Source organism: Onychomys torridus, chromosome 20 (assembly GCF_903995425.1).
Source record: "Onychomys torridus chromosome 20, mOncTor1.1, whole genome shotgun sequence".
NCBI classification, from domain to species: domain Eukaryota; kingdom Metazoa; phylum Chordata; class Mammalia; order Rodentia; family Cricetidae; genus Onychomys; species Onychomys torridus.
The window spans coordinates 31,327,700-31,354,413 of record NC_050462.1 but is presented as its reverse complement, the minus strand read 5'-3'; the positions used below and the strand labels follow the sequence as shown (position 1 = coordinate 31,354,413).

The 26,714-nt window shown below is 39.2% G+C and overlaps 1 protein-coding gene across 2 annotated transcripts; it reads left to right on the top strand.

The window, feature by feature from the left end:
- The first annotated feature begins 1,991 nt into the window (after nt 1-1,991).
- Glipr1l2 (GLIPR1 like 2) lies at nt 1,992-24,914 on the top strand. Of its 2 annotated transcripts, none has more exons than XM_036169919.1 (6): nt 1,992-2,199; nt 8,082-8,333; nt 10,549-10,652; nt 14,291-14,376; nt 23,572-23,598; nt 23,825-24,914. In XM_036169919.1, exons 1-6 carry the CDS (start codon nt 1,996-1,998, stop codon nt 23,965-23,967), a joined length of 816 nt encoding a protein of 271 aa, XP_036025812.1. In that variant the 5' UTR covers nt 1,992-1,995; the 3' UTR covers nt 23,968-24,914. The 2 variants fall into 2 exon arrangements, with proteins under 2 accessions (XP_036025812.1, XP_036025811.1); XM_036169918.1 differs by having other exon boundaries at nt 23,684-24,914.
- The last annotated feature ends 1,800 nt before the right edge of the window (nt 24,915-26,714 follow it).

Genomic DNA, 26,714 nt, shown 5'->3' with positions numbered 1-26,714 from the left:
CTCAAACTTGGAAGAAACCCATATGTCTTTCCCTCAATGGATAAAGGAATAAATGTGTACACTGAAAAAATGAAATATCACTGTGTCAAAAAGAAATGAATTACCAAACCATTAAAGGACATGGAGGAAATTTCAGTGTAACACTGCAAGAAAGGTGTCGTGTGACTGACTTACACGTTGCATGACTTCAACTGCACAACATTTTTGAAAAGGCAAATTGTAAAAAGAGTGTTTGGCAAAACGTGAAAGGGAAAGAGAGACAGATGGCATGGAGAAATTTCTGAGCACAGAAACTCCTCTGTGTAACACCAAAATTATTAATTTTAATGGTGTATAATATTCAATGATGTATCACTATACATGGATTTGCCCTAATCCATAGCATGTATTGCATCCAAAATGAACCTTAATGCAAACTGTGAAATCTGGATAATTACATGCCACCATGGACTCATCAATTGTAACAAATAAACTAGTGAATTTGTTTTGTATTGTTTTATTTGGGGTAGTAAACAGAGAATTCTTAATGAAAGTGAGGTTGGGGAAGCTTTTTTATTGTGTTGCTTTGAGATAGAGGCTCACTATGTAGCCCAACCTGGTCTGAACTTGCTGTGCGGCCCAGGCTAGTCTAAAATTCATAATTTCCCTGCCTTAGACTCCTTAGTCCTGACATTATAGGAATATACCATCATGCTTAGCTTCAGTGAAGGATGATGATAATGGAGAAGCCTTCATGTTTTGCAAGGACAGAAATCACATGGGATATATCTGTACTTCTCTACCTTCAAATTCCCTCTTAGAGAACCTCTTTTGTTAAGAAATACCTAAAAAAAAAAAATGCCTTTAAGAATTAATGGCAAAATTGCTTTAGACATATTACTTGACTGCCCCCACAGACACACAGTGATTCTCCGTCTGTTTGAGGAGATACAAATGATAAATATTTAACCAAGATAGTATCTAAGATCATATTTTACAACTATTTTAAAATAGTGATAGACAAATTTGGTGAGGTAAAGTTAAAGCAATATTCACAACTGCATTGTAATTCACTGTTTAATAAATTATTTGTAGCACTGGAAAGACTTATTTCTACTTTGCTCAGCTTTTATAGCCTTGTGGCCTCTAACTGGTGGGAAGTATTAAAGAAACATTTGTCAAAATAAAGGAGATGCCCAGAAATGGCATGAGCTGCCCAGGAGATGGGGCCTTCCTATTAAATTGGTCAGAGGATGTAACCATCACCAATCCTTTCTACATTAGAGACCATGCCTGATAAATGGAGTCCATGCTAGTGGCAAAATATCATCCAAATATACAATTGCCTTATTCACATTTGAGAAGAAGGGCTGAGTCTTGCCTGCTGGCCCTTCTCAACCATTTAATATGCTTCCTCATTATATACACTGAATGAATAAAGGTACGACTGAAATCATCTTGTGTCGGTCTACTGCTTTTCATCATGTGAATCAAAGATAATTTTTGACAATTCTTTTTAGGTATTTTTGGATAAGACTAAAGAGAATCTTCTGTCCCTAACAGAGTCAACAATAGAAACACTCACAACTCAACAGATTAAAAAAAAAAAAAATTAAAAGTGAGCCGGCTGCCCGTCACTAACACAGGAAGAATGACTATTTCCCCCTTGTACAATGACAAGGTATCTCAGGCTTGGGAATCATTCAACACTTGGGGCACAAATTCATGTTTGACTGGTAAACGAAGACACACTCTTCGGTGTCAGAAAACAGCTCTAGATAGTGCTCAGTTGGTCTTGTGGAAAACGTACTTGTTTAACTCAAGTCTGACTTTGGCCCAGCAGCAGCAGACGGTAGTCATCATGAGTTCTGTTCTCCCAGCCCACTTCTCGCGCCTCCTTCTCTTGGCACTTATGAGCCCTCTGCCGACCCGTAGATTGGCAGGTTTGGGGGGTGGGGGTTGGGGGCGGGGAGGTGGGCTGGCGCATGTGCATTGGCTTGGCTTCGGTGGGTGACCATGAAGGCTGCTCTGCCTCTGTCTGCGGTGGGGGGTGCGCGGAGGCTGTGGCTGTGTGAGCTGTGGATCCTGCTGATGGGCTCGGGCTTGAACGCCAGCGTTCTGCCTCACGAAGAGAATGTGGACTTCATCAACGAGTACATCGGTCTCCACAATGACATCCGAGGCTCCGTCTTCCCCAGAGGGTCTAACCTGCGCTTCATGGTGAGGCCGGAAGGCTGGATCCCAAACCTCCCACCACCCAGGCCACGGCTCGGAAGCGTGGGGGAACCCAGAGAAACACACGTCTCTGAGCTTAGCAATACATGTCTAGCCACTGTCGCCCTGATAACACGATCAGTTCCATGGTTTTACATAGGACCAAGTGTGGAAGAAGTTGGGGTACTGCCGGGAGGTGCAAATTTTAAGGGACACCAATTTACAAGTTGTATTTTAATGCAGCTGTTCTCCCCCACCCAAAAAAACCCAAAAAACCATTAAGAATCAGTGCAATCTTATCAATGATCAATCAAGTAGCAATATTGAACAAAGAGAAAATCCTTGGATCTGAATTAGTAGGAAGTGAGACACTCGGGTGGTACGAATCTAAGGCCAGATCCTATTTTATTTAAAATTTTGGGTTTTTTTTTTTTTTAACCATTGTAAGTATTTTCACATGAATTCTACTTTTAAAAAAACCGTGTTTATTAGCGTTTTGTTTTGTTTTGTTTTCATTTCTTTCCTTCTTGTTTTCAAAGGTTTTGTTTGTTTTCATCATTGCATTGAATTTTGTTCCCAAAGGCTCTCCTTAGCTCCCTTGTTGAGGAGCTAGTGGGCTATTACCAGGATCAGAAGGCATTAGGGCTATGAGACTCTGTCATAATTAGCAGCTTCTAAAGCCGAGAGCTGCAGGACTCTTAATTACTAGTCGGAGGAATGGGACCCGAGACATACCTAGCCTTGGGACGAGATGTGATTCCTGTAGTGCCCAAAAAGTCGTTAACTGGTTCTTATCTAAACTTAATTCCAAGAGGACACATTTTGACAGAGAAAAGGACATTTCCGACTCGTCACCGTCTGCCCCAAATGGGCCTCTCAAAACATCTGGGTAGGAAAATGCTCCACAGGAAAGCTGTTTGTTCTAAAGACTAGAAGTAAATAAAGCCTGTCTAAAGGGTAAATTGGCCCAACAGCTCCTTTGGGCATTGCCCACCCTCATCCCCTGAAAACAGGCTGTCAGCTCTCCCTGTCCTCTGCACTACAAGCTGCCTGTCACCTCTGAATTCTTTACATAGAAATCATAAGGACTAGGAAGCCAAGGGGAGTCTACAAGGAGTGTCCTGAGACCCCTTCACCCTAGGACAGACCCTTATTTTGTTTACTCTTGCCAAGAGAAAACCACCATATATATTTTTTTCTGTTTCCCTCCTTACTGCCAGGGAGATTTCATGGTGGTCATTAAAAAATGATTACAAAAATCCAGCAACTAAATAAGTCTTCTTTATTAACCAATTAAGCATTTCTAATTTACATTATAAATTACATAGGTGTGCCATCCCTACAGATGTCTTTTCTGTCTAGAGGATTAGTTCCTCAACAAAAAGTTCTGAAGGAGTATATTTAAAAAAAAAAAATTGAAATGTAGCATTTACTTTTGTTAAAGCCTGGCAGATACAACACATACCAGCAACATGCAAGTGTTATGTTTCTACATCTTCATTGGCTTGGATATTTTCAGTCATTTGATAAATTAATTATGAAATGGGATTTTTAACATGAATTGTGAAAAATTCTTTATTAGATTTAATTTTTTTTATTTTACAAGTGTGTGTGTGTGTGTGTGTGTGTGTGTGTGTGTGTGCGCGCGCGCACGTGCATGTACATGTTCAATCCATGACAAGCATGTGGAGGTAAGAGGACAACTTGTAGAATCTTTTCTGCCCTGCTTTGTGAGCTCTGGGCATGGAACTCAAGTGCAGAGCTATCTTTCAGGACCTAATGCTACTCTTTGAAATGCTAGTTCCATTGTCTGTCTTGCTCACCTTCTCTGTCTTGTGTAGTAAGTATTTTCCTCACATCATCCTATCTGCTGATAATGGTTTTGTTTTGTTTTCCCAGCCAGCATTTTGTATTTCCCACTCCTTATCACTGTTTCGCCAACTTTGAGGTATCCTCCCTCTTTAACAGGAGGAAACTGTGGGGCACCAGCCCCCACTTTTATGACCCAGGGAACTCTTGAGTAGGGAGAATTGAGAAATATTAGCTAGAAAGAGATGCCTAGATGATGAGAGGAAAGACAGAAACACAGGACAGCCTCGGGAGGGCCTGGTTCCTTATCCACTGGCCCAGAACTTTATTCCAAAGGCCTTTTTATAACAATGCCAAGGGGAGGGGCCAAAAGACCTCCTCCTGCTACATACAACCAAGTGTAGAACCTTCCAAACACCTGGTGCCCAGGCCCGTGGTCCAATCATCCTCTTATGCAGCCCTGCTGGTAAAGCAAGCTCAAATCTCACTAGGAAACCTCTGTGGGCTCCAACAGGAAACACTGGTTTCTAGCATAACCTTTGTAAGCTGGGTTTGTGATCTCTGAAACCCATAAAATATTTAACTAAGAAGAATAGAAAACGTCAGACCTGCGAGCCTACATCATATAATTTAAATTCTGAAATGGTACATTTTAAGTTTAGCTAAAGACTGACCCTTAAATTTGCTTGTCTCTTTCTAAATCAAAGTTTTCTGAGTTTTGTCTCAATATTTTCTTCCTTCCTTTCCACTGCCTTTTCCCTTTTTCCAGTGCTTTCCTTTGTGTGCCTCACCCAGAAAGAGGAAAAGCGCACAGGAAGAGGGAGATGAGAGGGAAGGGCCAGAGCTGTGTGGAGATGACAGAGCAGGGAGAGGAGGAGGGAGGCTGGTGTGGGACAGGAGAATCTACAGATGCTCTCTCATTATGTGGGTGGCTAAGGGGGGTCCCTGCAGGTGTCATACAGGGAAGCGAACCACACAGATAGGAATGAAAATCCAATTCAGACTGACTTGGATCAGACTTTAGGGAGTCTAATAACAGGCAGTTGATTCCCAATATATTAAATTTAAGCCCAGTACAGTTTGGAAAAAAATTTCCTGGTGTAAAACAATCCCCCTTGCACAAGGAAGTGTAATTGCATGAAACTCAACTCAGGCTGCATATAATTTCTTCCAAGAAGATAGGTTCAGGCTCTAGCCTGGTCTCAGTCATATAGATAGCATAGAGGTCATTTGGGTTATTAGCCACCTCAGTCCTGGTTGTGGGAGCTTGGGAGAGCCTCTGGCTATAAAGATCATTTAGATTACTAGCCATCTTTGGTCTTAACTGTAAGCTTGATATGGCCTGGCCCAACAGATAATGCAGATCACCAGGCAGTTAATCCTTTCCAATTCTCAGTTTTCTGGATGGAAGAACAGTTTTTTATCTTTCCCACTGGAAAGACGATCATGTGTGCTTAACATTCCTATGCTCCCAACAGGTTGCCTATTTATTTATAGTAAAAGTCTTAAACCTGAGGCTGGAGAGATAGCTCAGTAGTTAACAGCGCTTCCTGCTCTTGGAGAAGAGCTGAGTTTGGCTCCCAGCCCTTATAGACTACTGTAACTCAAGTTCCAAGGGGCTCTAAGATGCTCTTGTGGCTTCTTTAGGCATCAAGCATGCAGGTGGTGCATCTGTGTACATGCAGGAGAAACATACATGTGAAAATAAGAATAAACATTTGTAAGAAGCCTTAAAACTTTGATCAGAGCTGCTCTTTTTCCTTTATGCATCTGCTTTTTGTACTGTCTTAGAAAAAGCATCACCAAATCCAATTTATTAAGTTTTCCTCTACATTTTCTTCAAAACAAAACAATTTCAGGTCTTACATTTAGGTCTTTGATCTATTTTCGATTAATTCTTTGATGTAAGATAAGGGCCTAATCATATCCTTTTTGTGTGTGGATATCCATTTTTCCCAAGGCTTGGTGCAAAGTACTGTTTTTTGCCCATTAAATGGTCTTGGCAGCCTATGCAGAAACCATTTTCCTTCCTGCGTGTGTTCAGGAATTTATTTCCGAGCTCTTTATTTGACCCCACAGTCTGCCAAGGCCTCTTCTGAGTTTGTTTTCTTTCAGGACTTTTTTTTTTTTTTAATCCTATTTTGTGCCCCTTAAGAGTCTATCAGAATTGCTCTTGGCAGAGGCCACACGACTTTAGAGAATGGTTTGTGTGGGGAGGGCATCTCAGTATTGAGTCTCCCAGTCCCTGGCCACAGATACCAGTCTTTTCCTTAGTGTCTTCTTTTATTTTCTTTAGCAACATTTTATGGTTTAAAAAAAAGTCCAGTTTGGTTAAGGTTATTATTATTATTTTTCAGTGTTATCATGGTGGAATTTTGTGTCCCAATTTTTCTGTTCAGATTGTTCACCACTAATGTATATAAATGCATGTAATTGTGCATGCTAATTTTATGATCTCCTGTATGCCTCAAGTCATTTCTAAATTTCTATGCAGAATACATCCTTTAATAGTTCTGTCAGTCAGGCTATCATTAATAAGTTCCAGATTTCTATATCCAAGATTACCTTCATTTCTCACTCTGTAAAGCCTTTATGTGTGTGGTATATGTTTGTTTGTGCATATGTGTGCAGGTGTACATGTGTGCATATTTATTTGAGAGTATATAGAGGCCAGAGGAGGCTATCCACTGACTTCCTCCGGTACTTTCAATCCTATTCTTTTGAGTCAGCACCTCTCACCGAGCTCAAAATGTATTCTGCTATGCTGTCAGCCAGTGAGTGACTAATAGGAAAATAAATGGACAGGATGCTTAATTTTTTAAATGTTTAATATAGATTTCTAAAAAGTAATTTCCAAAACATTTTTTAGTAGCATTTTACCTTCCAACTACAGCAGGTTAAGTTTTAGATATCCATTTATGATTGTCACCTTGAACTCTCTGTAAAGAAATACTAGAGAAACAATGGACTGTATGTGAACAGTAATCTGGTGCTGAGAAAAATAGCTCTCAGCCCATAGACTCACTACATTACGCTCAGAAGAGAAATCATAATTTTGTTCCAAACTAAAATGACTAGTTGCTACAGGTGAGAAAGGAAATTTTAAGATAAGATCTTATGATTGATTATAGAAAGTTGTCAGAAAGCTTGTGGGAAAGGAATTTTATGTGGTGCTATAAGTAGACGGCAATTGGATGTATTTATTGATGAGATATTTTATGAGTAAATTTAAACATCAAAGGAGCTTGACACAAACTAGAGTGTGCGTGAATATATGTGTGTGTGTGAGTGTGTGTGTGCTTGTGAGTATGTGATGCTTGTGTATGTGTGTGTGTGTGTGTGTGTGTGTGTGTGTGTGTGCACATGTATGACGTTTGTGTGTGAGCCCAGAAGTGCATGCCCAGAGGCCAGAGGAGGATGTAAGGTGTCCTTCTCTCCACCTTACTTCTTTAGGACCGGGTTTCTCTCTAAATCTAGTGTCATTTTTTGTTTTCAGCTGAAATGATAGCCAGGAAGTCCTAGTGATCCTCTTGTCTCTGCCCCCTCAGGGCTGGGAATACAGCAACCTGAGGACCAAATGTAATTGACTTCTCATTTTATATCTGAAGATAATATTCTATATATAATGAATGCTCACTAAATAGTTATTAGATAGATACTTTAATTTACTGGACACAAAAGACAGAACATTAAAAATGTGCATTCTGACCAAACTGTATGTAAGCTTATTATGTAATCCTGAAAAGGCTATATTCAATAGTATTAGAATGATTAATTTAATCTTTCCCTTGACTATTTCAGTTACAGACATATTATTGGGCTTTGTTTTGGGAAGTAGTCATTTTATTTTTGATGACCTGAAAAGAAGTTTTTCCTACAAATATTGCTCAGAAAACAAAAAGTAAAAATCATGTAAATAATAAAGAATTGGTCTAAGAGAGTAAACACTAAGAAAATAAATTAGAGCATTAAAACAACATTATTTTTAATTATCTCTCTCTCTCTCTCTCTCTCTCTCTCTCTCTCTCTCTCTCTGTGTGTGTGTGTGTGTGTGTGTGTGTGTGTGTGTTTATTTTCAGACTTGGGATGTAGCTTTATCACGTACTGCTAGAGCATGGGGGAAAAAATGTGTGTATCAACGTAACACACATTTAAACAAAGAGCATGAGGCCCATCCTGTATATACTGGTATTGGCGAAAACATGTGGGTTGGTCCCGAAGAGGAATTTACTGCAAGTGTCGCTATCAAGAGTTGGCATGAGGAAAGGAAAAGCTATAATTTTCACAACGACACCTGTGTTGACGGCGACGACTGCTCTCATTATATCCAGGTATCTGGTTTGTGTATTGTTATTAAATTAGTAGATTTTTCAAATTGCTTTACCTAGTTTTCTGTTTTAAATTTATAAGCTCCCATGACAAAATTACTCCCTTAATAAAATAAAAATGTTAATCCTCTCTATTTAAACGTCCACCATTTCATCTATTATGTGAATCATACAAGAAATAGGCATTGATCCTCAAGATCAAGAGGGTTGTTCTGAAACTAGCACATGGTAGAAATGGAAGGAAAACTCTTAAAGAAAATGACTTACAAATTACTGACCATGAACAAGCATAAAAGGCGTCCCCACAGATTATGTAGCGAATTGGCCAACTTCTAGTATATTTCCACCACCCATGCCCAGCACTCCAGGTGCCCCATGACCCTCCAGGAATTCTCAGTCACCTTTAATTTTCTGTACTCACCTTTATTATTTTACATTGTAACGGAAATAGCTCATACTGCACTGAGAACAGAGACCTTGTCATTTTACCCACATATTCTCAAAACAACATGACCCTGCTTAGTTCCTTCAATAAGTGTTTATGTCAGAAATCAAAGAGATTTTGAATGAATTTATTTACAATATGACATGATCTTCTCAATCAGTTTATATCATAGTTCATGTAAAACATAATTTTGAGATTTCTTCATGGTTTTGAAGTCCTCTTTCTTTTCTAGTAAGTGAACTCTTCAAAGAATTTTTGATCTGTTCTTTTTCTGTCAGTTCCTCCTTCTTATGGATAGCAAAGCTAGACTCCTTTAGGTAACCTTAATCACCCTCCTGTTCCTTTACTGTTTTCTTTTCTGTAATTCAAGCCACCAAGGCATTCTTGGTCCTTATATTGGACCTGCTAGTTTTTGCTTCAACTCTTTTTTTTTTTTTTTTAAGGTCAAACAGAGATGTATTTTAGATAGACAAGTCATCTTCAAACACTTCGGAGATCTACAGAATGTAGCATTTAAGATGTTTTAATAACATAGGGTTTTTTTTTTTTTTATGACAATGGACATGTCTGCTCCTAGCAGCACCAATCTACTTCAGAGAAGATGTTGGGCATTGAAGAAACTCCATTATGGAGTTTACTTTCTTTGTGGCAAAAGTTAGCCACTGGACAAGAAAGTGCCCTTGCCTTGATTGCTGACAGTATGCTTTCCAAATGGACAAGCAGGACACAAAAGAAAAGACTGCCAAACCTTGCCAAGACAAGGTAGGAAGGCCCTTCAGAATATCCTGCTTCACAGAAAAGTCTGTCAGATATGCTAGGTCTGTAGGCCAAAGATGGATGCCCCAACGTTGCAGAGGAACCTTGAGTGACTGTCCCGGCAGCCATTGCTTCAACTATTATATTTTATTATATTATTTTGTTATTTTTGCAGTAGTAGGAATAAATACCAGGGCCTCACACACTTGGTCTACCCTTAGATTTTTGTCTCTTTCTTTAATATATCACCATATGTCTTTAAGAATTAAAATTTGAAAACAATGAACATTTGTTAAAAATTGAGGAGGAGACAGAAATGGCTCCCCTTCCCCACACGTTAAGAGCCAAAAGAAGAACTTTTTCCTTACTTGAAATTTTACTAATACTGAGATCACACAGAGTATTTCTGGAATGTCTCTCCTTACTCCATCCTACCCCATCCCTGTAATTCAGGGTCTGTTTTTTGTTATAGGGAGCAGATCTCCTCTAGGTCTTTCCTAATGAAAAACCCATACTTTGTTTCATTTTGTGATCCAGCTTCCTCTATGAAAGGAAAGGTAGACAGATGCCTTGCCACTGTTAGATTTGCATCTTGTTTGCTTCCTGTCTGTAGCCCTAATGGCCCTCTTTTCTCCCTTCTGCTAGAAACTTCCATTTCTACAACACTTCTCCTCTTCTCTCTCTGATCTTTCTTCTTTATTGCCAAAGACCTAAAACTGTCCAATTTAACCGAGTACTGGGAAATCACTTTGTCAGATGTGAGCTTCACTGGCTTAGAACACTGCCTGGCATCAGTGTTTTTTGGCTGTTCCCATAATATGAAACTATGACAATGTTGATGTGAATACATTTGGGAAATACTCCGTAAATCCATGACAGTCTCTTGCCTGGGTCTAAAACCAATTTTTGATAGTCCTTGAATTTCTTGGTTACAGATTCTGTGTGATTGGAACATAGTGTGTATAGCATAAGTACTTCTAAACAAAATTCACATTTTCTTTGACATGCTTATTTCAGCTTGTTTGGGACCATTCCTTCAAAGTTGGTTGTGCTGTTACTCGATGTACAAGAGTTGGCGGCTTCCTACATGCAGCACTTTTCATATGCAACTATGCACCAGGGTGAGTGGTTGTAAAGCAATAAAAAAGAAAAAGATGAGACCACTTCAACTTTAAGTTTTCCTAACTTGTAATATATTTCTGAAGTCTTTATTGGCCATTAAAGTTTTAGATATATTAATAGAAGACTTCATGATGAAATATTTTAAATTTCATAAGAAATAAGTCATACCTTGGGCAAGTTGGCTTTACTTACAAACTCTTTAATGGTTATCACCTATAGGAAAGAAGCTTAGCATCAACTAGTTAAAATAACTAGAGGCGCTGCAGTAGGATTTCAATTATTTTCCAGAATGGTGTATTCTCATAGCACTAATAAAAGTTGTAAAACTCAGCTAGGTTGAAATTTGTGTAATAAGAATTATGTTAGAAAGGTTGCAGTTTTATAACATGAAGTACACATAACTAACCCAAGATGGTTGTTTGGGCTAATGCGTATTCATTAATATCAGAGACAGAAGAGCTCTTCAAAAGTCTTTGAGTCAAACTATCCACTGGAAGGTCAAATTCTTTCTACTTATTCCTCATATGACTATTTTCTTTATACTTTAACACCTGCCATTTAGGGAAAGTAACTACTCCCCAATCACCTTCATCTCTAAAAAACTCTGTTTGGAAGCTCTAAGTCATATAATGCTGTTAGTAACAGGACTGTAACTTCCAAATAGGCGGGGGAATATTCTAATCAACATCTTAAGTGGAAAAAAAGATTTGACTACCTCTCAGGATCAAAGAGTACTCTGTGGGACTAAACCAGGGAGTGGGGAGAGAAAAAAAAAAGAAAAAGGAAAGGAAGTCAGATCTCATTGTTTACAGGTTGTTTTCTCCCAGATAGAGAAAATGATGGAAGCGTGTTGTATGATGAATTAAACTTAGGAAGCTCCTTCCCGGTGAAAAGCCATCCATTTTTATAGTCTCAGCAAGGAAATAAATCTCTGAATGAGTAAGCATACAAATTATATTTTAACTAGGCAACAAACAAAGCAGAGGAAACAAATAATGATTGGGATGGGAATTGGAGAGGTGGCTCAGTGGCTCAGAGCACTGGCTGCTCTTCCAGAGGACCCAAGTTCAATGCCCAGCCCTCAGATGGTGGCTCAGTGGCTCAGAGCACTGGCTGCTCTTCCAGAGGACCCAAGTTCAATGCCCAGCCCTCAGATGGTGGCTCACAACTCTCTGTAGCTCCGGTTCTAGGAAATCCAATGTCTTTTTCTGGCCTTTGTAAGTAGCAGACATACAAACAGAGCACAGACATACGTGTAGGCAAAACACCAATGTGGTGGAGGGCTCAGGGAAAGACTATGAATGGAAGAAAACTAAGTTAGACCCAGATCATAGCATTTGAACTGAAAGCCAAATAAGATAAATAAAGAATATTCCATGTGTAAGAGTTTCATTAAAAAATCACAGGGGCCATTGAGTTGGCTCTGTAAGGGTCTGAGAAAATGCTGAAGGGAAACTCCAGACTCAAACCAGTATGCAAGAACAAAGAGCGTTTATTTACCAGCATGTAGGATCGACCAAACACCTGTACAAAATGGCAATGACCCTGAGAGGAGCATGCAGGCTCCTTTTAAGCATAGCTAGGGGAATTTCAGGGACAGTTGGGTCATCTCAAATGGTCAAGCAAGCAGCAGTTACACTAGTTCTTTTAATTGGCTGAGGTTCAGTTTTACCATTTTTGGGCATACTTGAGTAAGTTTGGTCAAATCAGGACATGACTCAGAAGGGGGTTGCAAGATTTGTCCTTGAGACGCTGTGGTGCTGACTCAGGCCTTGTGTTTGTTCTCTCCCTCCTCCCTGAATGTAAGGGTGTTGTTGACTAATGGCCCTTTGTTGGGAGAGAAACCTGTTTTGCCCCTCTCAAAGGACTGAACCTTAAATTCAGTTTCAAATGGGAAAAGTGGGAAAGTTTAAACTCACTCAGCAGGTGAAGGTGCTACCAAACCTGACCATGTGAGTTCAATCCCAGAACCTACGTGGTAGAGACAACCAACTCATGAAAGCTATCCTCTGACCTCTACAGATACACCATGTCACCCCCATGTGTGTGTGTGCGTGTGTACACACACGCACACACACACACAGATCGGGTAAGCAAGAACAGAATCTCACACTTCAAATATTTGATTTTCTGCTATAATCAACCAAAGAAAACTCTGCTTTAAAAACATGCTAGTGATTAGATAAAGCTTACCTTGTACCATATGAGAAAATTATGAATACAATTCATAGTATTCAGTATCCCAAGACTTGCATATACAGATGGAGAGGATCCTATGGTTTGTTTTAAGCAATCTATCACATTTTTTAAATATTTTAGTAACTTACTGGGAATTTCATACAGTGTATCTTGATCATACTCCCATTGAGGACCCCCCCTCCTTCCTACCTCCCACTTCATGTCCTATTTTGTTTTTAGAAGAGACTGTCTTGTAGCAGATGTCCTGGTCCACTGGCTCTTACAGTTTTTCTATTCCTTTTCTGCAAAGTTATCTGAGCCTTTAGTTAGAAGTTGTGTTGTAAGGGTATTAACTAGGGGCAGGTACCCCACAGTCAATTGATTTCTGCATTGTGGCTTTCTGTAATGGTCTTTGTATTAGTGTTATCTAGAGCAACAGAACTTACATGATGAATACATACATACATACATACATACACACACACACACACACACACACACACACACACACACACACACCTATATATAGAGAGGGGGGGCTTATTGGAATGACTTTATAGGCTGCATTCCATCTAATCCAACAATGACTGGCTGTGAATCCAGTAGTTACTCAGTCCACAAGGCTGGATCTTTCAGCTGGTCTTCAGTATATGCTAGCATCCCAGAGAAGCAGGCTCTCCAGTGAAGGAATAGGCATGCTAGCAAGGGAAGGGCACGCATGCAAAAAGCAAAAGCCTTTTCTTCCCATGTCCAGCAGAAGGTGTGGCCCAGATTAAAGGTGTGTCTCCCACCCCAGGATCCAGATCAAAGGTGTGTGTCTTCCCACCTCAAAGGTCGGAACTAGAAGCAGATTCACCCACTTTAAACCAAGCAGAAAAGTCTCTCACAGGAGTGCCCTCTACTTCTGGCTTGGACTTCACTCCAGATGGAGTCAAGTTGACCACCAAGGACAGCCATCATAGATAGTCCGGTCTGCTGCCTAGAGAAGCTTCTCTGATGATAGTGAGAACTGCATTAATCTGTGGGTATAAGGATAAGTCTTTAGACTGCAGTTAGAAGTTACACTGGTTTAGGCAAGTGGCAGCAACAGGCAGTCTCTAGGTTCCATGGACTCACCAGCTGTAGGTAGATGGATGGCTCAGTAAACAGTTCCAGGCATGAATTCCTTCCTGTCAATCAGGATTTCAGTCCAATTAGGTGGCTGTTGCTGAACACCTCGGTTGGCCTCTTAACTTAGCAGCATGAATAGAGCTGCAATGAACCTTGGTGTGCAAATATCTTTTCGGTATATCCACTCAGAGGTGAGTCTGTTTTCTTAACTAGATCGTCTTCTTAAAATAGTTAAACGTGGGAACACCATCATTTCATTAATGTAAATTAATAACATAATGAACAGAAATTGAATTAACATTACGTAGCGTGAAAACTGAGTCTCTTCTTACTTTCTGCTTTTTTCTAGAGGAACTCTGGCAAGGAGGCCTTACGAAGCAGGGCCGTACTGTAGTCGGTGTCCCCCTCGCGACAAATGCACAGACTTTCTATGCAGTAAGATCAAATAACCCGTAAGATGTGAGACAGTGAGCAGGCAAGGTGGTTGGCACTCACTTTATCAGGCCGCTCACACTGGCCCCCAACTCAGATGCTGTCACTGTACTATCAACACAGTCTTACCTGCCGCTTTGTCACCAACTGTAGAGCCCTCTCTGCTCTCCTGGCTCCCCAGTGCTCCCACTAGGAAAACACAAAAATCTCAGAATTAAGGAAGAAAGAGAACGAACAGTTTACCCTTGGAAAGAACTTCACAACTAATTCCTTAAATAGCAGCCACTGTGACAATGAGTGCTTTAAAGAAAAGACTATTCTAAAATATTCATTAAAAAAAAGAAAAAATAGTACGGTCACACATTTAAGAAATCTTTTTTATTGTTCTCCCTCCCTGGGGGTAAAGTTCCTAAAGTATTCAGAGGAAAAAAACGTAGAATGTATGTCTGATTAATTTTTCTATTACTTCTTCCAAATATAAGAACTTACAATCCAGTGATATAACTAAAGCTGGAATATACAACACTTAGAAGAATGTCATCTGTATCTACATACCTAACTAAAACAGTAGTGGAAAGTTTCCATGCAACAACACTTTGTCTTGAACGTGCATTAACATTGCTGTCTTCTGGTTCTCCTGGATCAATAGGCAAGATGTCCGCTAACACATGGTATGTTCAGACCACCAATAAGGAATAAGGTGACTCATGTGTTTCCACGCCTCCTGTTTTGTTTTCTGCGTATTTCTCACTGATTCTTTCTACGTACTTTTATATGTTTCTCTTGACTTTTTTTTAAAACTTTTTAACACTCTATTCAACTCATCTACAATGACTGATAGTTCCCTGTATAAGAATTTCAGTAGCTCTTTCTATAATAACTACATACTTAGTTAATATTTCTTTTTGTTTGTTTGTTTGTTTCAGGGGTTTTTGTTGTTGTTGTTGTTGTTGTTGTTTCAAGATAGGGTTTCACTGTGTAGCTCTGACTGTCCTGGAACTCACTTTGTAGACCATGCTGGCCTTGAACTCAGAGATCCACCTGCCTCTGCTTCCCAAGTGCTGGGATTAAAGGCATGAGCCACCACCACCTGGTGGTAATATTTCATTATATTTAGAATCCATCTAAATAGAATATAGAGATCTCCTTGCCCTCCTCATATATCCCACAGATGACTTACATTATTCTGTGCATACCTTGAAAATGGCATTGTTGGCATGCTTTTACTTTCAACTCACAACTATATTTAAAAGAATTGAAGAGGTGATGGGGCCATATAAGATATAAACATGTATTATTTACTATATTTACACAGCCCTATCATATTGGCCTCTTCTTGGCTCTTCACTTCTAATCTTGTCTTTCTCCTGACAACATTTACTTTTTAAAAAAAAGATTTATTTATTTATTATGTATACAGTGTTCTGCCTGCACATATCCCTACAGGCCAGAAGAGGGCACTAGATCTCATTACAGATGAGCCACCATGTGGTTGCTGGGAATTGAACTCAGGACCTTTGGAAGAGCAAGCAGCACCCTTAACCTCTGAGCCATCTCTCCAGCCCTGTCATTAATTTCTTATGTGAGGAATTCACTTCAGTAATACTTTCACAACAGGCTTGCTAACAACCAGTTCTCTTAAGAGTTCCTCCAGTTGCTTATGTCTGGATTTCTTCTTTTTTATTCAATTGCTGGACAACACGGAATTCTTGAGCATTCTGTTCATTTTACCTCTTCAAAAATACCGTGACTCTTCCTTCTGGCTTCTGTGGTTTCTGATGAGAAATCCAGTAGTAGGTTATTTAAGTTTCTTTATAGGAATGTCATTTTCCTCTGACTCTGTTTGAAGGTAGATTTTTGTCTTAAGTTCCAACAATTTGATTACAGTGTTCTGGATGTGGATTGCTTTTGGTTTATTCTATAGACCATACAGTTGGCTTCCTAAACCTATCATTTACTTCTCTTTCAAACTTTTCTAAATCTCAAGCCCTAATCCTTTCCACTGTTTTTTCTATCACTTCACTACTTCTCCTTCTGGCATTTTCTATGACAGACATAGGAGAGCTTTGGTTTCCAGTTGGTTCCTTGAAGCTCCCATGACTTTTTATTGCACGTTTGGTTTTTTTCTCTTTAGAGATCTTAGGACAGTCTGCTAATCACCCTCCAAACTCAGAAACCCTTCTGACATCTCTAGTTTCTATTGAGTCCTCCCATGTTATATTATCATTGTTACTGTATTTCTCGGTTCTAAAATTTCCATTTGGTTCCTTTTTAAAATACAGTTTCTAATTTATCGGCTGGTATTTTCTGTCGTACCTTTTCTTTGAAGGGTGTTTGCTAATAATTTCAATATATGTTTTACCTTGTCATTGGTGATTATTACATACCTTTATCATTTGAGATGAAAATTCTGTAACCAAATTATATACCAGAACTTGGGATATTACATTATAAAGCATTTGTTCTTTGCTTAAATTTTATGGAGGCTATTAATATTATTTTCATTTTTTAAATTAAAATATAATTACACCATCTTCCCCTTTCCCTTTTCTCCCTCAAGCCCCTCCAATGTTACCACACCCTCCCTCCTGCTCTATCAAATCCATGGCTTTTGGCCTCTTTAATTGTTATTACAAATATATATATATATATATATATATATATATATATATATATATATGTGTGTGTGTGTGTGTGTGTGTGTGTGTGTGTGTGTGTGTGCGCGTGCGTGCACACGTGCACGCGCGCGCATGTGTGTATTCTCCTAAATATATAAATATAATCTGCTCAGTTCATATGTTACTTGTATGTATATGATTTCAGGACTGAATACTTGATATTTGATAAAGAACATTGAGGAGACTCTTCCCTGAGGAAGACCATTTTCTCCTGCTTTCCACATCATATTGCCCGTCATCGTTTTTCACGTCTTGTTGCCTCAGCCTTGTTGAGACTTCAGAGGTGAAGCTTCCCTGGCATTTCTAGATGAAATCTCACAGGAGATATTGTGTTGTTCTGGCTCTTACAATCTCTCCACTCCTTCTGCTATATTCTCTGAGCCTGGGTTCAGGAGTTATGTTATAGATGGGTCAGCTGGCGCTGGGCACTACACAAGCATTTAGTCTCTGCGTTTTGGTCAGTTACAGTTTTCTGTGAAGATCTCTGCCCTCCACAAAAAGACGTTTCTTTGTTGAGGGGTGAGAGCTATACTAACCTATGGTGTAAGGATATATGTTTAGAACACATTTAGGAATTATGTTAATTTAGTAAAATATATTTGTAGTTTCTCCTCCTGCATGTATATAGTTTCATACCTCACTAACCCCAGGTAGTTGGCTAGGTTTCCAATACCAGACATGCTTTCCCTCTTGTTGAGCAGGTCTTAAATTCAAACTCATACCTTGGCAGTATTGGTCCTTAGGATTATTCTGCCATGCTCGTCATCGTTGCAGGCCATAGGCATCATAACTGGGTAGAACTATTGGTGGTTTCCTGTGGGAGACCGGCCCCCACTTTTATGACCAGGGTATTCTTGAGCAAGGAGAAGTGGGAAATATTTAGATAGATGCCTAGAGGATGAAAGGAAAGACTGAAACAGAGGATAGTCTCGGGAGGGCCTGGGTCAAAAAACAGCCCAGAACTTTATTTGAAAGGGCTTTTTATAACAAATGCCAAGAGGCAAGACAAAAGGCCTCCCCCTTGCTCGATATAACCAAGTGTAGACCCTACCAAACACCTGGTACCCATGGCCCAATCATCATCTTATGCAGTCCTGCTAGGTAAAGCCACTAGGAATCCTTGGTGGGCTCCAACAGCTTCCCTCCCTTGGAAGATTGCTGATGCCTTCTGGTACCAGGAAAGCTATTCCTCAAGGAGGAGCATTCATGCTTGGGTCCTCTGGGTCTTGTGTCTGAAATACATAGTGTCTTTAGCAATACATGTATTCAACCTCTGGGATGAAACCAAGGGCAATAGCAATAGTCTACAATGTTTTGGAAGTCTCTTGGTCTCCCCAGACCAGGAACTCATAAGGGAACTTCCTATACCTGGTATTGGGAATTTCTTCGCCTGTGGCTCTTGGAGGAATATGGTTAGGTTTGGGTCCGAATTTCCAAACTGCTTTCTTCTGTGGTCTGTCATTCTGAGGCTCAGTTTCTGTTTTTTGAATGCTACCACCAGTCCAAGCCCAGTCACTTGGAGACACAGGGAAAACTCTTTATACATTAGTTCAGCTCTCAAAGTCTTTAGCATTCTATTTAGTATCAGATCTGTATACAGTTTACATGCCTAAGTGATCCAAAAAGTTCATCATCATTTAAGGTGGGTTTTTATTATTGCCTTTGGGTTTTGGTTTTGTTTGTTTTACATAGTCTCTCGAGGTAGCCTGGACTTCCACCTTCCAAGGACTAGCCTATGCCTCCACATCCACCATCCAATTTATAAATTTTCTTCCTCTCTTCTTCCAATCACATAACCCTTTGCAGTTTATCTGGGATCTTCCAGTGATGGAACCCACTTTTAAGGTTGAATCATGTTCAGGGCCAAAGCAAAAAGCAAACAGATGTGCAAAGGAGTCTGGCCTGAAGTCTTGAAGCCACAGGTCAATGAAATGGTGAAGACAAGTCTTCTCCTCAGAGGATTGGCTTGGGTTTCCTTTTGCTGGCTATCTCCATTGCCCCCACCACTGCTCCCAGACTGGGAGCTGGGCCATGAGTGAATGAAGTAAAGGATGATAAAACTAACTTAGTTATTAGTGATTCCTCTTCATTCATTGAGTAGTAAGGTTCTGTTTCCTACTCCCTCAGCCAAAGCCAGAGTTCTGCCCATACCAGAGGGTCCACAGACTTGGAGGGAGTATTGAATTTCAGTGGGAAAGTACAAGAGATGGGAAAGCCAGTAAACACACCAATTTGTTGGCACTCTAAGTCCTGATGTTCTCTCTCAGTCTGCCTTCAGATAGTTGCTCAGCAGAGTTATTCTAATGCTGTGCCATGAATTCTATGCTAGATGTATCGTTTTATTCTCCAGTGGGCAAGAAAAGTTAAAATATGTTTCTACCATCTTCTTTAGAGCCAGACCTGGAAGTTTGGTTCCTAAATAGTGCTTAAGATTGACTGTTCCCCTTTCTCTTTAAAAATCACCGAGAACCCGAAGAAAGAAGTATGTTTCGTCTTCATTAGAATTATGAGTCATTTCTGTCACTCTCCTACATAGATCTATAGGTAGTCAGATTTCAAGACTGTGTCTGCAAATTGCAGATTCAAAGCCAGAGGAACACATTCTCAACGTGAATTTTTTTGTTTCAAGGCTTCAGGTAGCAGACCTGAAAGACACACTCTGAAGTTCTTTTCTGACACATAGGGCCAAAATCCATAGCCTGGACTCAACCACTCATGAACATTTTTCCACCAATGAGAAGAATGAGAGGTCTTCTGCAGTCGAAAGAATAATCCTTTCTAGTTTTAAATCTACCCAGAATGTAAAGATTACCTTCTGAGGAAAGGTAATCTAGTAATTTAACAAGTAATTACTACTAATTATTGGTTAAGATGGGGGTGGTCCTTGACAAGAGTGGTCTCTGGATCCCTGATAGGCATCCTTGTTAGAGAAAGAAAGAACCCAGAGGAAAGGCCACATGAAGATGGAGTAAGACACTGGAGTGGTGAACCTACAAACCAAAGAATGCCAAGGATTTCCAGGAACCACTGCTGGGAAGAGGCAAGGAAGTTAGCCATGCCTTGTGTCTGAAAGGTTGCTTGGGCTTCCTTGAATTATAATTGCATACTTCTGTCTTCAGAATTGTGGGAGAATAATCCAAAGGTAAACAATGCATTGCCAGACTAAGAAACCACCTAGAAAATGGTATGTTCACAGTAAGAAGTCTGTCCTGAGCAAGCAAAACTGCTTTGACAGATTTGTAATAGTCAAACATTGCCCACCAAAGGAAAATGGTGGAAGTTACATTGGATATAGCACAAGAAACCAAGATACTGGAAAACAGTAAAAACTGCATGGGTCATGACTGAAATATGAAGTTAAGAGGATTAAAGGCCAAAGAGAACATTATAAATATACACTGGTAAGTCATACTCAAACAGTAGTAGGATCTGAAGAACAGAAGCAAAATAACAGCAAGAAATATAAGTAGGGATAGTTGCATAAATGCAATGAAACAGCATCACCACCTTCTCTCAAATGTTAGTTCTAAACATTGAAAATGAACACTGTACCATGAAAGGGTGGCACAAAGTCAGTGTGTAGTTGATATACTTGGTAAGTTCATGGATATCAGTGGAAGAGAAAGAATCCTTTAAGTATACAAGCAAAGATTACAAAATCCTTTATTAGATTGTGCAACACTCTGTTTGCCCGAGGAGTCAGCAGCCACAAGCATTCTGGCAATGAAATGTAGAGCACCGGAAGTACAGTTTTCTATGGATGGCAAGAACAGGGAAGTGGTCGCAAAACCTGCAGTTCTCTCTTTTATTGAGAAACCACTGTGACTCTTGTGTTCCTTCATGTCCCCCTCTGGCTTGCAGCAATCTCTTCAGAATTAGGCTATCTAGCTCTCCTACAGCTTCCAAATATTGCATATGTTCTAATGACTAGTAAATTCTAAAACTACCCAGAGGGTAGAAACCATAGAATTCTTGTTTCTGGTCTCAGCTCTATAGTAAAGATCTGGCTTTGCACCAGGGTTGTAGCAACTCCACATTGGCAAGGTGACATTCTCACTTAAGGGAAAAGATAGATCTGTCTTCAACTCCCGTACTATAACATTCAGAACTAAGAACAGTGGAGTGATGCCTAGTTTGCCTTTACATGTAGAGAGTCAGCCAACAATCTATACATAGCTAAACTTTGTTTACAATTAAAGACAGTTTTTTTTTGGGGGGGAGCATGCAAGAACTGTTGATGCATACATAGCTCAGGTGAGTGCTTCCACAACAAACCCCTGAAGATGACCTTCAACAAAAAATGAGTGGGGTTGGGGCAGTACAGTGAAAGACATTTGTAAGAATTGCATCATACTTTATAGACTAAACAAAATCTGACCATTATTATTGCCAAGCAAAATGTAACAAAAAAAAATTAGCAAGATTTTTAAAAATGGCATAATTAAGCCAGGTGTAGTGATGGGACACCCTAAGTCCCAGCACTTGGGAAGCAGAAGCAGGTGGATCCCAGTGGGTTTGAGGCCAGCATGTTCTACAAAGTGAGTTCCAGAACAGCCAGGGCTATTACACAGAAAAATCCTGTCTCAAAGAAACAAAAAGAAAGAAAATATTGAAAAAGAGAGACAGAGAGATGTAATTAACACATAATGTGTGTGTGTGTGTGTATATATATATATATATATATATACATATATATATATATATGAAATTGTGAAAAAATAAAAATAATAAAACATAAAAATGATGTAATTAATAAAATGGGAGAAAATGATATAGATTTATATTTTCATATCCCTTATATCCAGGGGCCAAAAATAAGACTTAAAAGCTGACAGACATTGGCTTTAGTGGGCAGGTAAGTCAAAGCCACCAGTAACTCCAGTTCCATGAGACACAGCACCTTCTAACCTCCACAGGCACCTGCGTGCATGGGTGCGCATATGTCACATATAAACACACACATAGACTAAAATATCCCTTCAAAAGCAGGTAAACAATACATCTGTAAATAGATTTAAATTTGTTTAAATGTTTAATAAAATGCAAATATAAAAGAAGGCCAGGCGGTGATGGCACACGCCTTTAATCCCAGCACTCAGGAGGCAAAGCCAGGTGGATCTCTGTGAGTTAGAGGCCAGCCTCGTCTACAGAGCGAGATACAGCTCAGGCACCAAAACTACACAGAGAAACTTTGTCTCAAATACATATATATAATACATATAAAGAAAATATGAATCGTAATAAGAATAATAAGAAGAAAAGTAATAAATGAAAGCTAATGGTGACACGTGAAGAAAGGCAATGAGAAAGAAGGCTCTGTGACATCACTGCTTCTACTAAAGGGTCTTTAAATCCAATCAATCCCCCTACAGCAGGAAGAGAACCTACAAACCATATAGAGAAGGATTCTTTTTGGAAAGATGCTCTGATATAGAGTTACCACATAAAGTATGAAGAACCAAAACCAAAACACTAAAATGACATCAAAGGTGCAAGAGAGTACAGGTCATCTCCAAGAACCCTAGAAAAACAAATTCTAAATTTCACCATAGAGGTAATATCAATGCAAGACAAAGTCTGCATTGACATTGCACTTTCCACACGTCCACTCCTTTACCCTCTTACTACAAGTCAAGAATGATTGGCATAGAAAGGGAGCAGATCCACATTGGAGGGAAGGGAGGGAGGAACTAGGAGGAGTGGGGGAGGGAAAACTAATAAGGGTGTATCATGTAAGAAAATAATCTATTGTCAATAAGAGGGGGAAATGATTATCTGACCCTCTCCACTCAGTTGAGCAGATGAAAAGGAAGTTGTCTACTTTCAAATGTGACTATCTCATTAAAAAAAAAAAAAAAAATACTAACTTCAATGAATCCCAGCTGGTAGACTTAACCTTGCTGTTTCAGAAATGTAAATGAACCAAAATGAAAACTAAGAGTTACATGAGAAGTGACTAAATCCATATTAATTTGGAGTAATACAAGTGGAGAAAGATGTAAGAGCTGTGGTGCTCTGCCTTGTCAAGGTGGGAAGGGTCTTTAGAGGGTAGACATGAAGTGTTTAGCTGAGGTAACATAGTGCTTTGGAGAGATCATCAGTACTAGAATCTCTATGTCCTTAGTCAAGCATTTCTGTAGCCAACCAGGCTGGCTCCTACTGAAAAGAATATTGCATACTTACGTTTGGCTACTAGTCAGAACAGGACATCAAAAACTATAAAGCAGTGGTTCTCAATGTTCCTAATGCTGCAACCCTTCAATACATTTCCTCATGTTGTGGTGACCCCCAACTATGAAATTATTTTCATTGCTACTTCATAACTGTAATTTTGCTACTGTTGTTAATCATAATGTAAATATCTGATACGCGGGATATCTGATATGTGATCCCAGGTAGAGAACCACTGCCCTAGATTCTAAGAGCGTGAAGAGTGGTGGCAGTACTGTTGAGAAAATTCTTATAAAAATAGGGGGAAAAAATGTATGTATTTCTTCATAGTCTTTATTTTTCTTTCTAGGTGATGCAGATCGTGACCAGGCTACATGTATGTATTGTTGTCCTTTATTTCTTAAACAATTTAACCATTTTATATGAAATCTAGCTTTCTTCAACTGCTTCTTTATTTACAGATTACCAATTCTGGTACCCACGTTGGGAAGTGCCCCGCCCACTTGTGTGTGATCTTCTGTGCATGTTCATCTTTTCACTGAGACTAGCATGCTTTGTGCTATGTGTTGTCATTGTTTTGATAATACAGTTTCGATTCCCAGATGTCTTCAAGGAAAAGAAGGTACTCTCTGAGAGTAAAATGTTTTCAACAGAGGAGGACATGAAACCTGAGGATGAAGAAGAGGAGACAGAGGAGATCAAGGACGAAGAGGAAGAGGAAGAGGAAGAGGAAGACGAAGGATAAGGAGAAGATGACCTCAGAGAAGGCAAAGCCCAACAGAAAAAAGTCCCAAAACATTAAAAAGTAGAATGCTGAACTTTAAGAAGAAAATATACAAGCCTCAATTGTGATATATTTTCATTTCTTTTCTACACGTATTTAACAAATTTAAAGTGTAAAACCAAAACTGTGTAAATACAAAGCTTGCATTGTTCAGAACATATTAAGCCCTTAAAGACACAGAGAACAGGTAACAGAAACAGCCACAACAAAAGGTCGACTTAAGATTTTCTCGTGGTATCTGATAAAAAGAAAGAATATTTATATTTCCATCTCTCAGTGTAGCCTTTTTATATGAGTTAACAAGTATCTGAAGTATTAGTTAAACGAAATTGTCCATGTAAGATGCTTAGGACCACTCCAAGTTTAGAATAGCCACTTGGTAAATATTAGCTTATTTTTTATTATTCCTATTATAGTTACCAGTAGCAGTTGTATGTAATATCAAAACACCAAATATGGTTTATATTTTATGTATATTTGGGAAATAGTCTACATGATATTAGTCCCTTCTGTTAGAAGATAAATATGTAATTTCTACTTCATGGCCAGTAATTCATCAAAGACTTTCTATAGTTTTTGTCTTATAGGTCCAATGAATCCAAAAATAATTCATTGTAAATAAACAATATAGCTTCTTCTAAATATATATGATAAAGTACATTTCAAGTAATTACTTATAGTCAGCATGTTTAGTAGAAGTTTACACATTTATAGGAAAAATAAGTTTATAATATGAATGGTAATACTAATAATTTAATTGAATAAAATTTTAGCCTGGCAAAATATACAAAATGGCATCTGTTCTTATAAAGTCTAGGCATTTCTGTAGTCGGGAATTTTCCAGTGTCCCACCTGACCCCCCATGGTCCAGCAAATCTCTCTCACCCATGGTCCTGCAGTGGCTTATAAAAATAATCACTCAGAAGCTTATATTAATTATAACTGCTTGGCCATTAGCTCAGGCTTATTACTGACTAGCTCTTACACTTAACCCATAATTCTTATATATGTTTAGCCACATGGTACCTTTTCTCAGTTCTGCCTTGTTACCTTGCTTCCTCTATGTCTGACTGGTGACTCCTGACTCTATCCTTCCTCTTCCCAGAATTCCCCTTGTCTGCTTGCCTGCCTATACTTCCTACTTGGCTACTAGCCAATCAGAGTTTTATCTATCAACCAATGAGAGCAACACATATTCCCAGCATTCAGAATGACATCCCACAGCACATGTCTAGTTGTGACTAGCATCATATTAAAAGCTTTTTTTTAAGTCAGACAAATGATAATTACACAAAAACAGCCACAAACAAAGGAACCAGCAGCCTAGACTACCCTCTTTGACCCAAGCTTCTAGGACTTTACCACTTGTTTCATTTCCCTTGTTTTTCGAGCCATTGAAATTTTAGAAATTGATGTGGTTTTCCATCATCGAGTCACCTGCTTCTACTCTGCATCCTGGGGGGAAGGGTTGAGTAGAGAAATGGAGATGCACTCTCTAGTGAGTGAATTGAATGTCATTACTGTGTGTTTGTATTCTACTCAATTGCTTCCAAGAGCACCTCCAAGGAAATTACCCCCAGAGCCACTCTGTGAAGCTATTATTGTTTCTATATTTAAAATGAGACATCTGACTTCAATATTTTTGTAAAATGGTTTAACTAAACCAGGACTGACAACTTAATCTATGAACATGCTGATGCATTTATAATTATAATTATAAATTCTTTTTTACACCATGCTTAATTGTGACAATTAGCCAACTCTTTTTCATATCAAAAAATTTGCATTGCAATGTCCTGTAGCTTTCATCATACTGGTTATTCACACACAATAATGAATCACTTGGCAATGCCTTTCACATCACCACATGGGTAAAGACGACACATGTCCTTGAATCTTCTTTCCCAAATGTTGTGCTAGGTGTCATCTCTACGCTTCCTTAAGCCCTCATACCTCTTGCTCTGGCACCCTTAGTTGCTAATTTTCCTTGTTAGTAAATAAATTACAAGTTAATCTCTTTGGTGAGACTATGAGATTAAAAAAAAAAAAAAAAAAAGTTCCTGGGAGAATTAACCTTTCTTCTGTTTCCATGGTATTGAGTTCAGGAATGCACTTTAATCACAGTATTCTTGCCTGCCCTGAAATTTGTACTGGGGAATAAACATCCGCCTGATTCATGTCTTAAAGTAGTGTGCATTCTATTCTGCATCGTGAAACTCTTGAGACTCCTGAGATGTCCCCCGGTCCTCGAAGAATTATCCCTAGCAAGTGTCTGCAGTAGATTATGTGAAGGAATGTCCCAGCTTGTGTCCAGGCTGACAGAAAGGAAGATATGCTTCTGTGGTGGCCTTTTTCCAAGGGGTGGGGAGAGTTCTTATTCTCCAGTAAGTAACTCCTCACCTATGGTATGTAAGTAAGCTCAATAAATCAATTAGTTCCCCCCAGAGTGAACTTTGGTAGAATTTTACCTTGGTTTGTCTTTGAGACCTGAAGAGAAGGGATAGGCATTGCTTAAGTCTACCTGTGGGAAGGAATTTTAGCAATGCTTGGTATAGACAACAGGATAGAATAAAACTGAGAAATTCTGAGTTTGGGAAGAGCAATGGTGTTGTTTTTAGTATGGGGAATGAGATAAACAAGCAAAATGAAGTTGATTTGAGGAATAATTACAGAAGAAATTTTGGCATGGTGGATTGTCCCTCCCTATA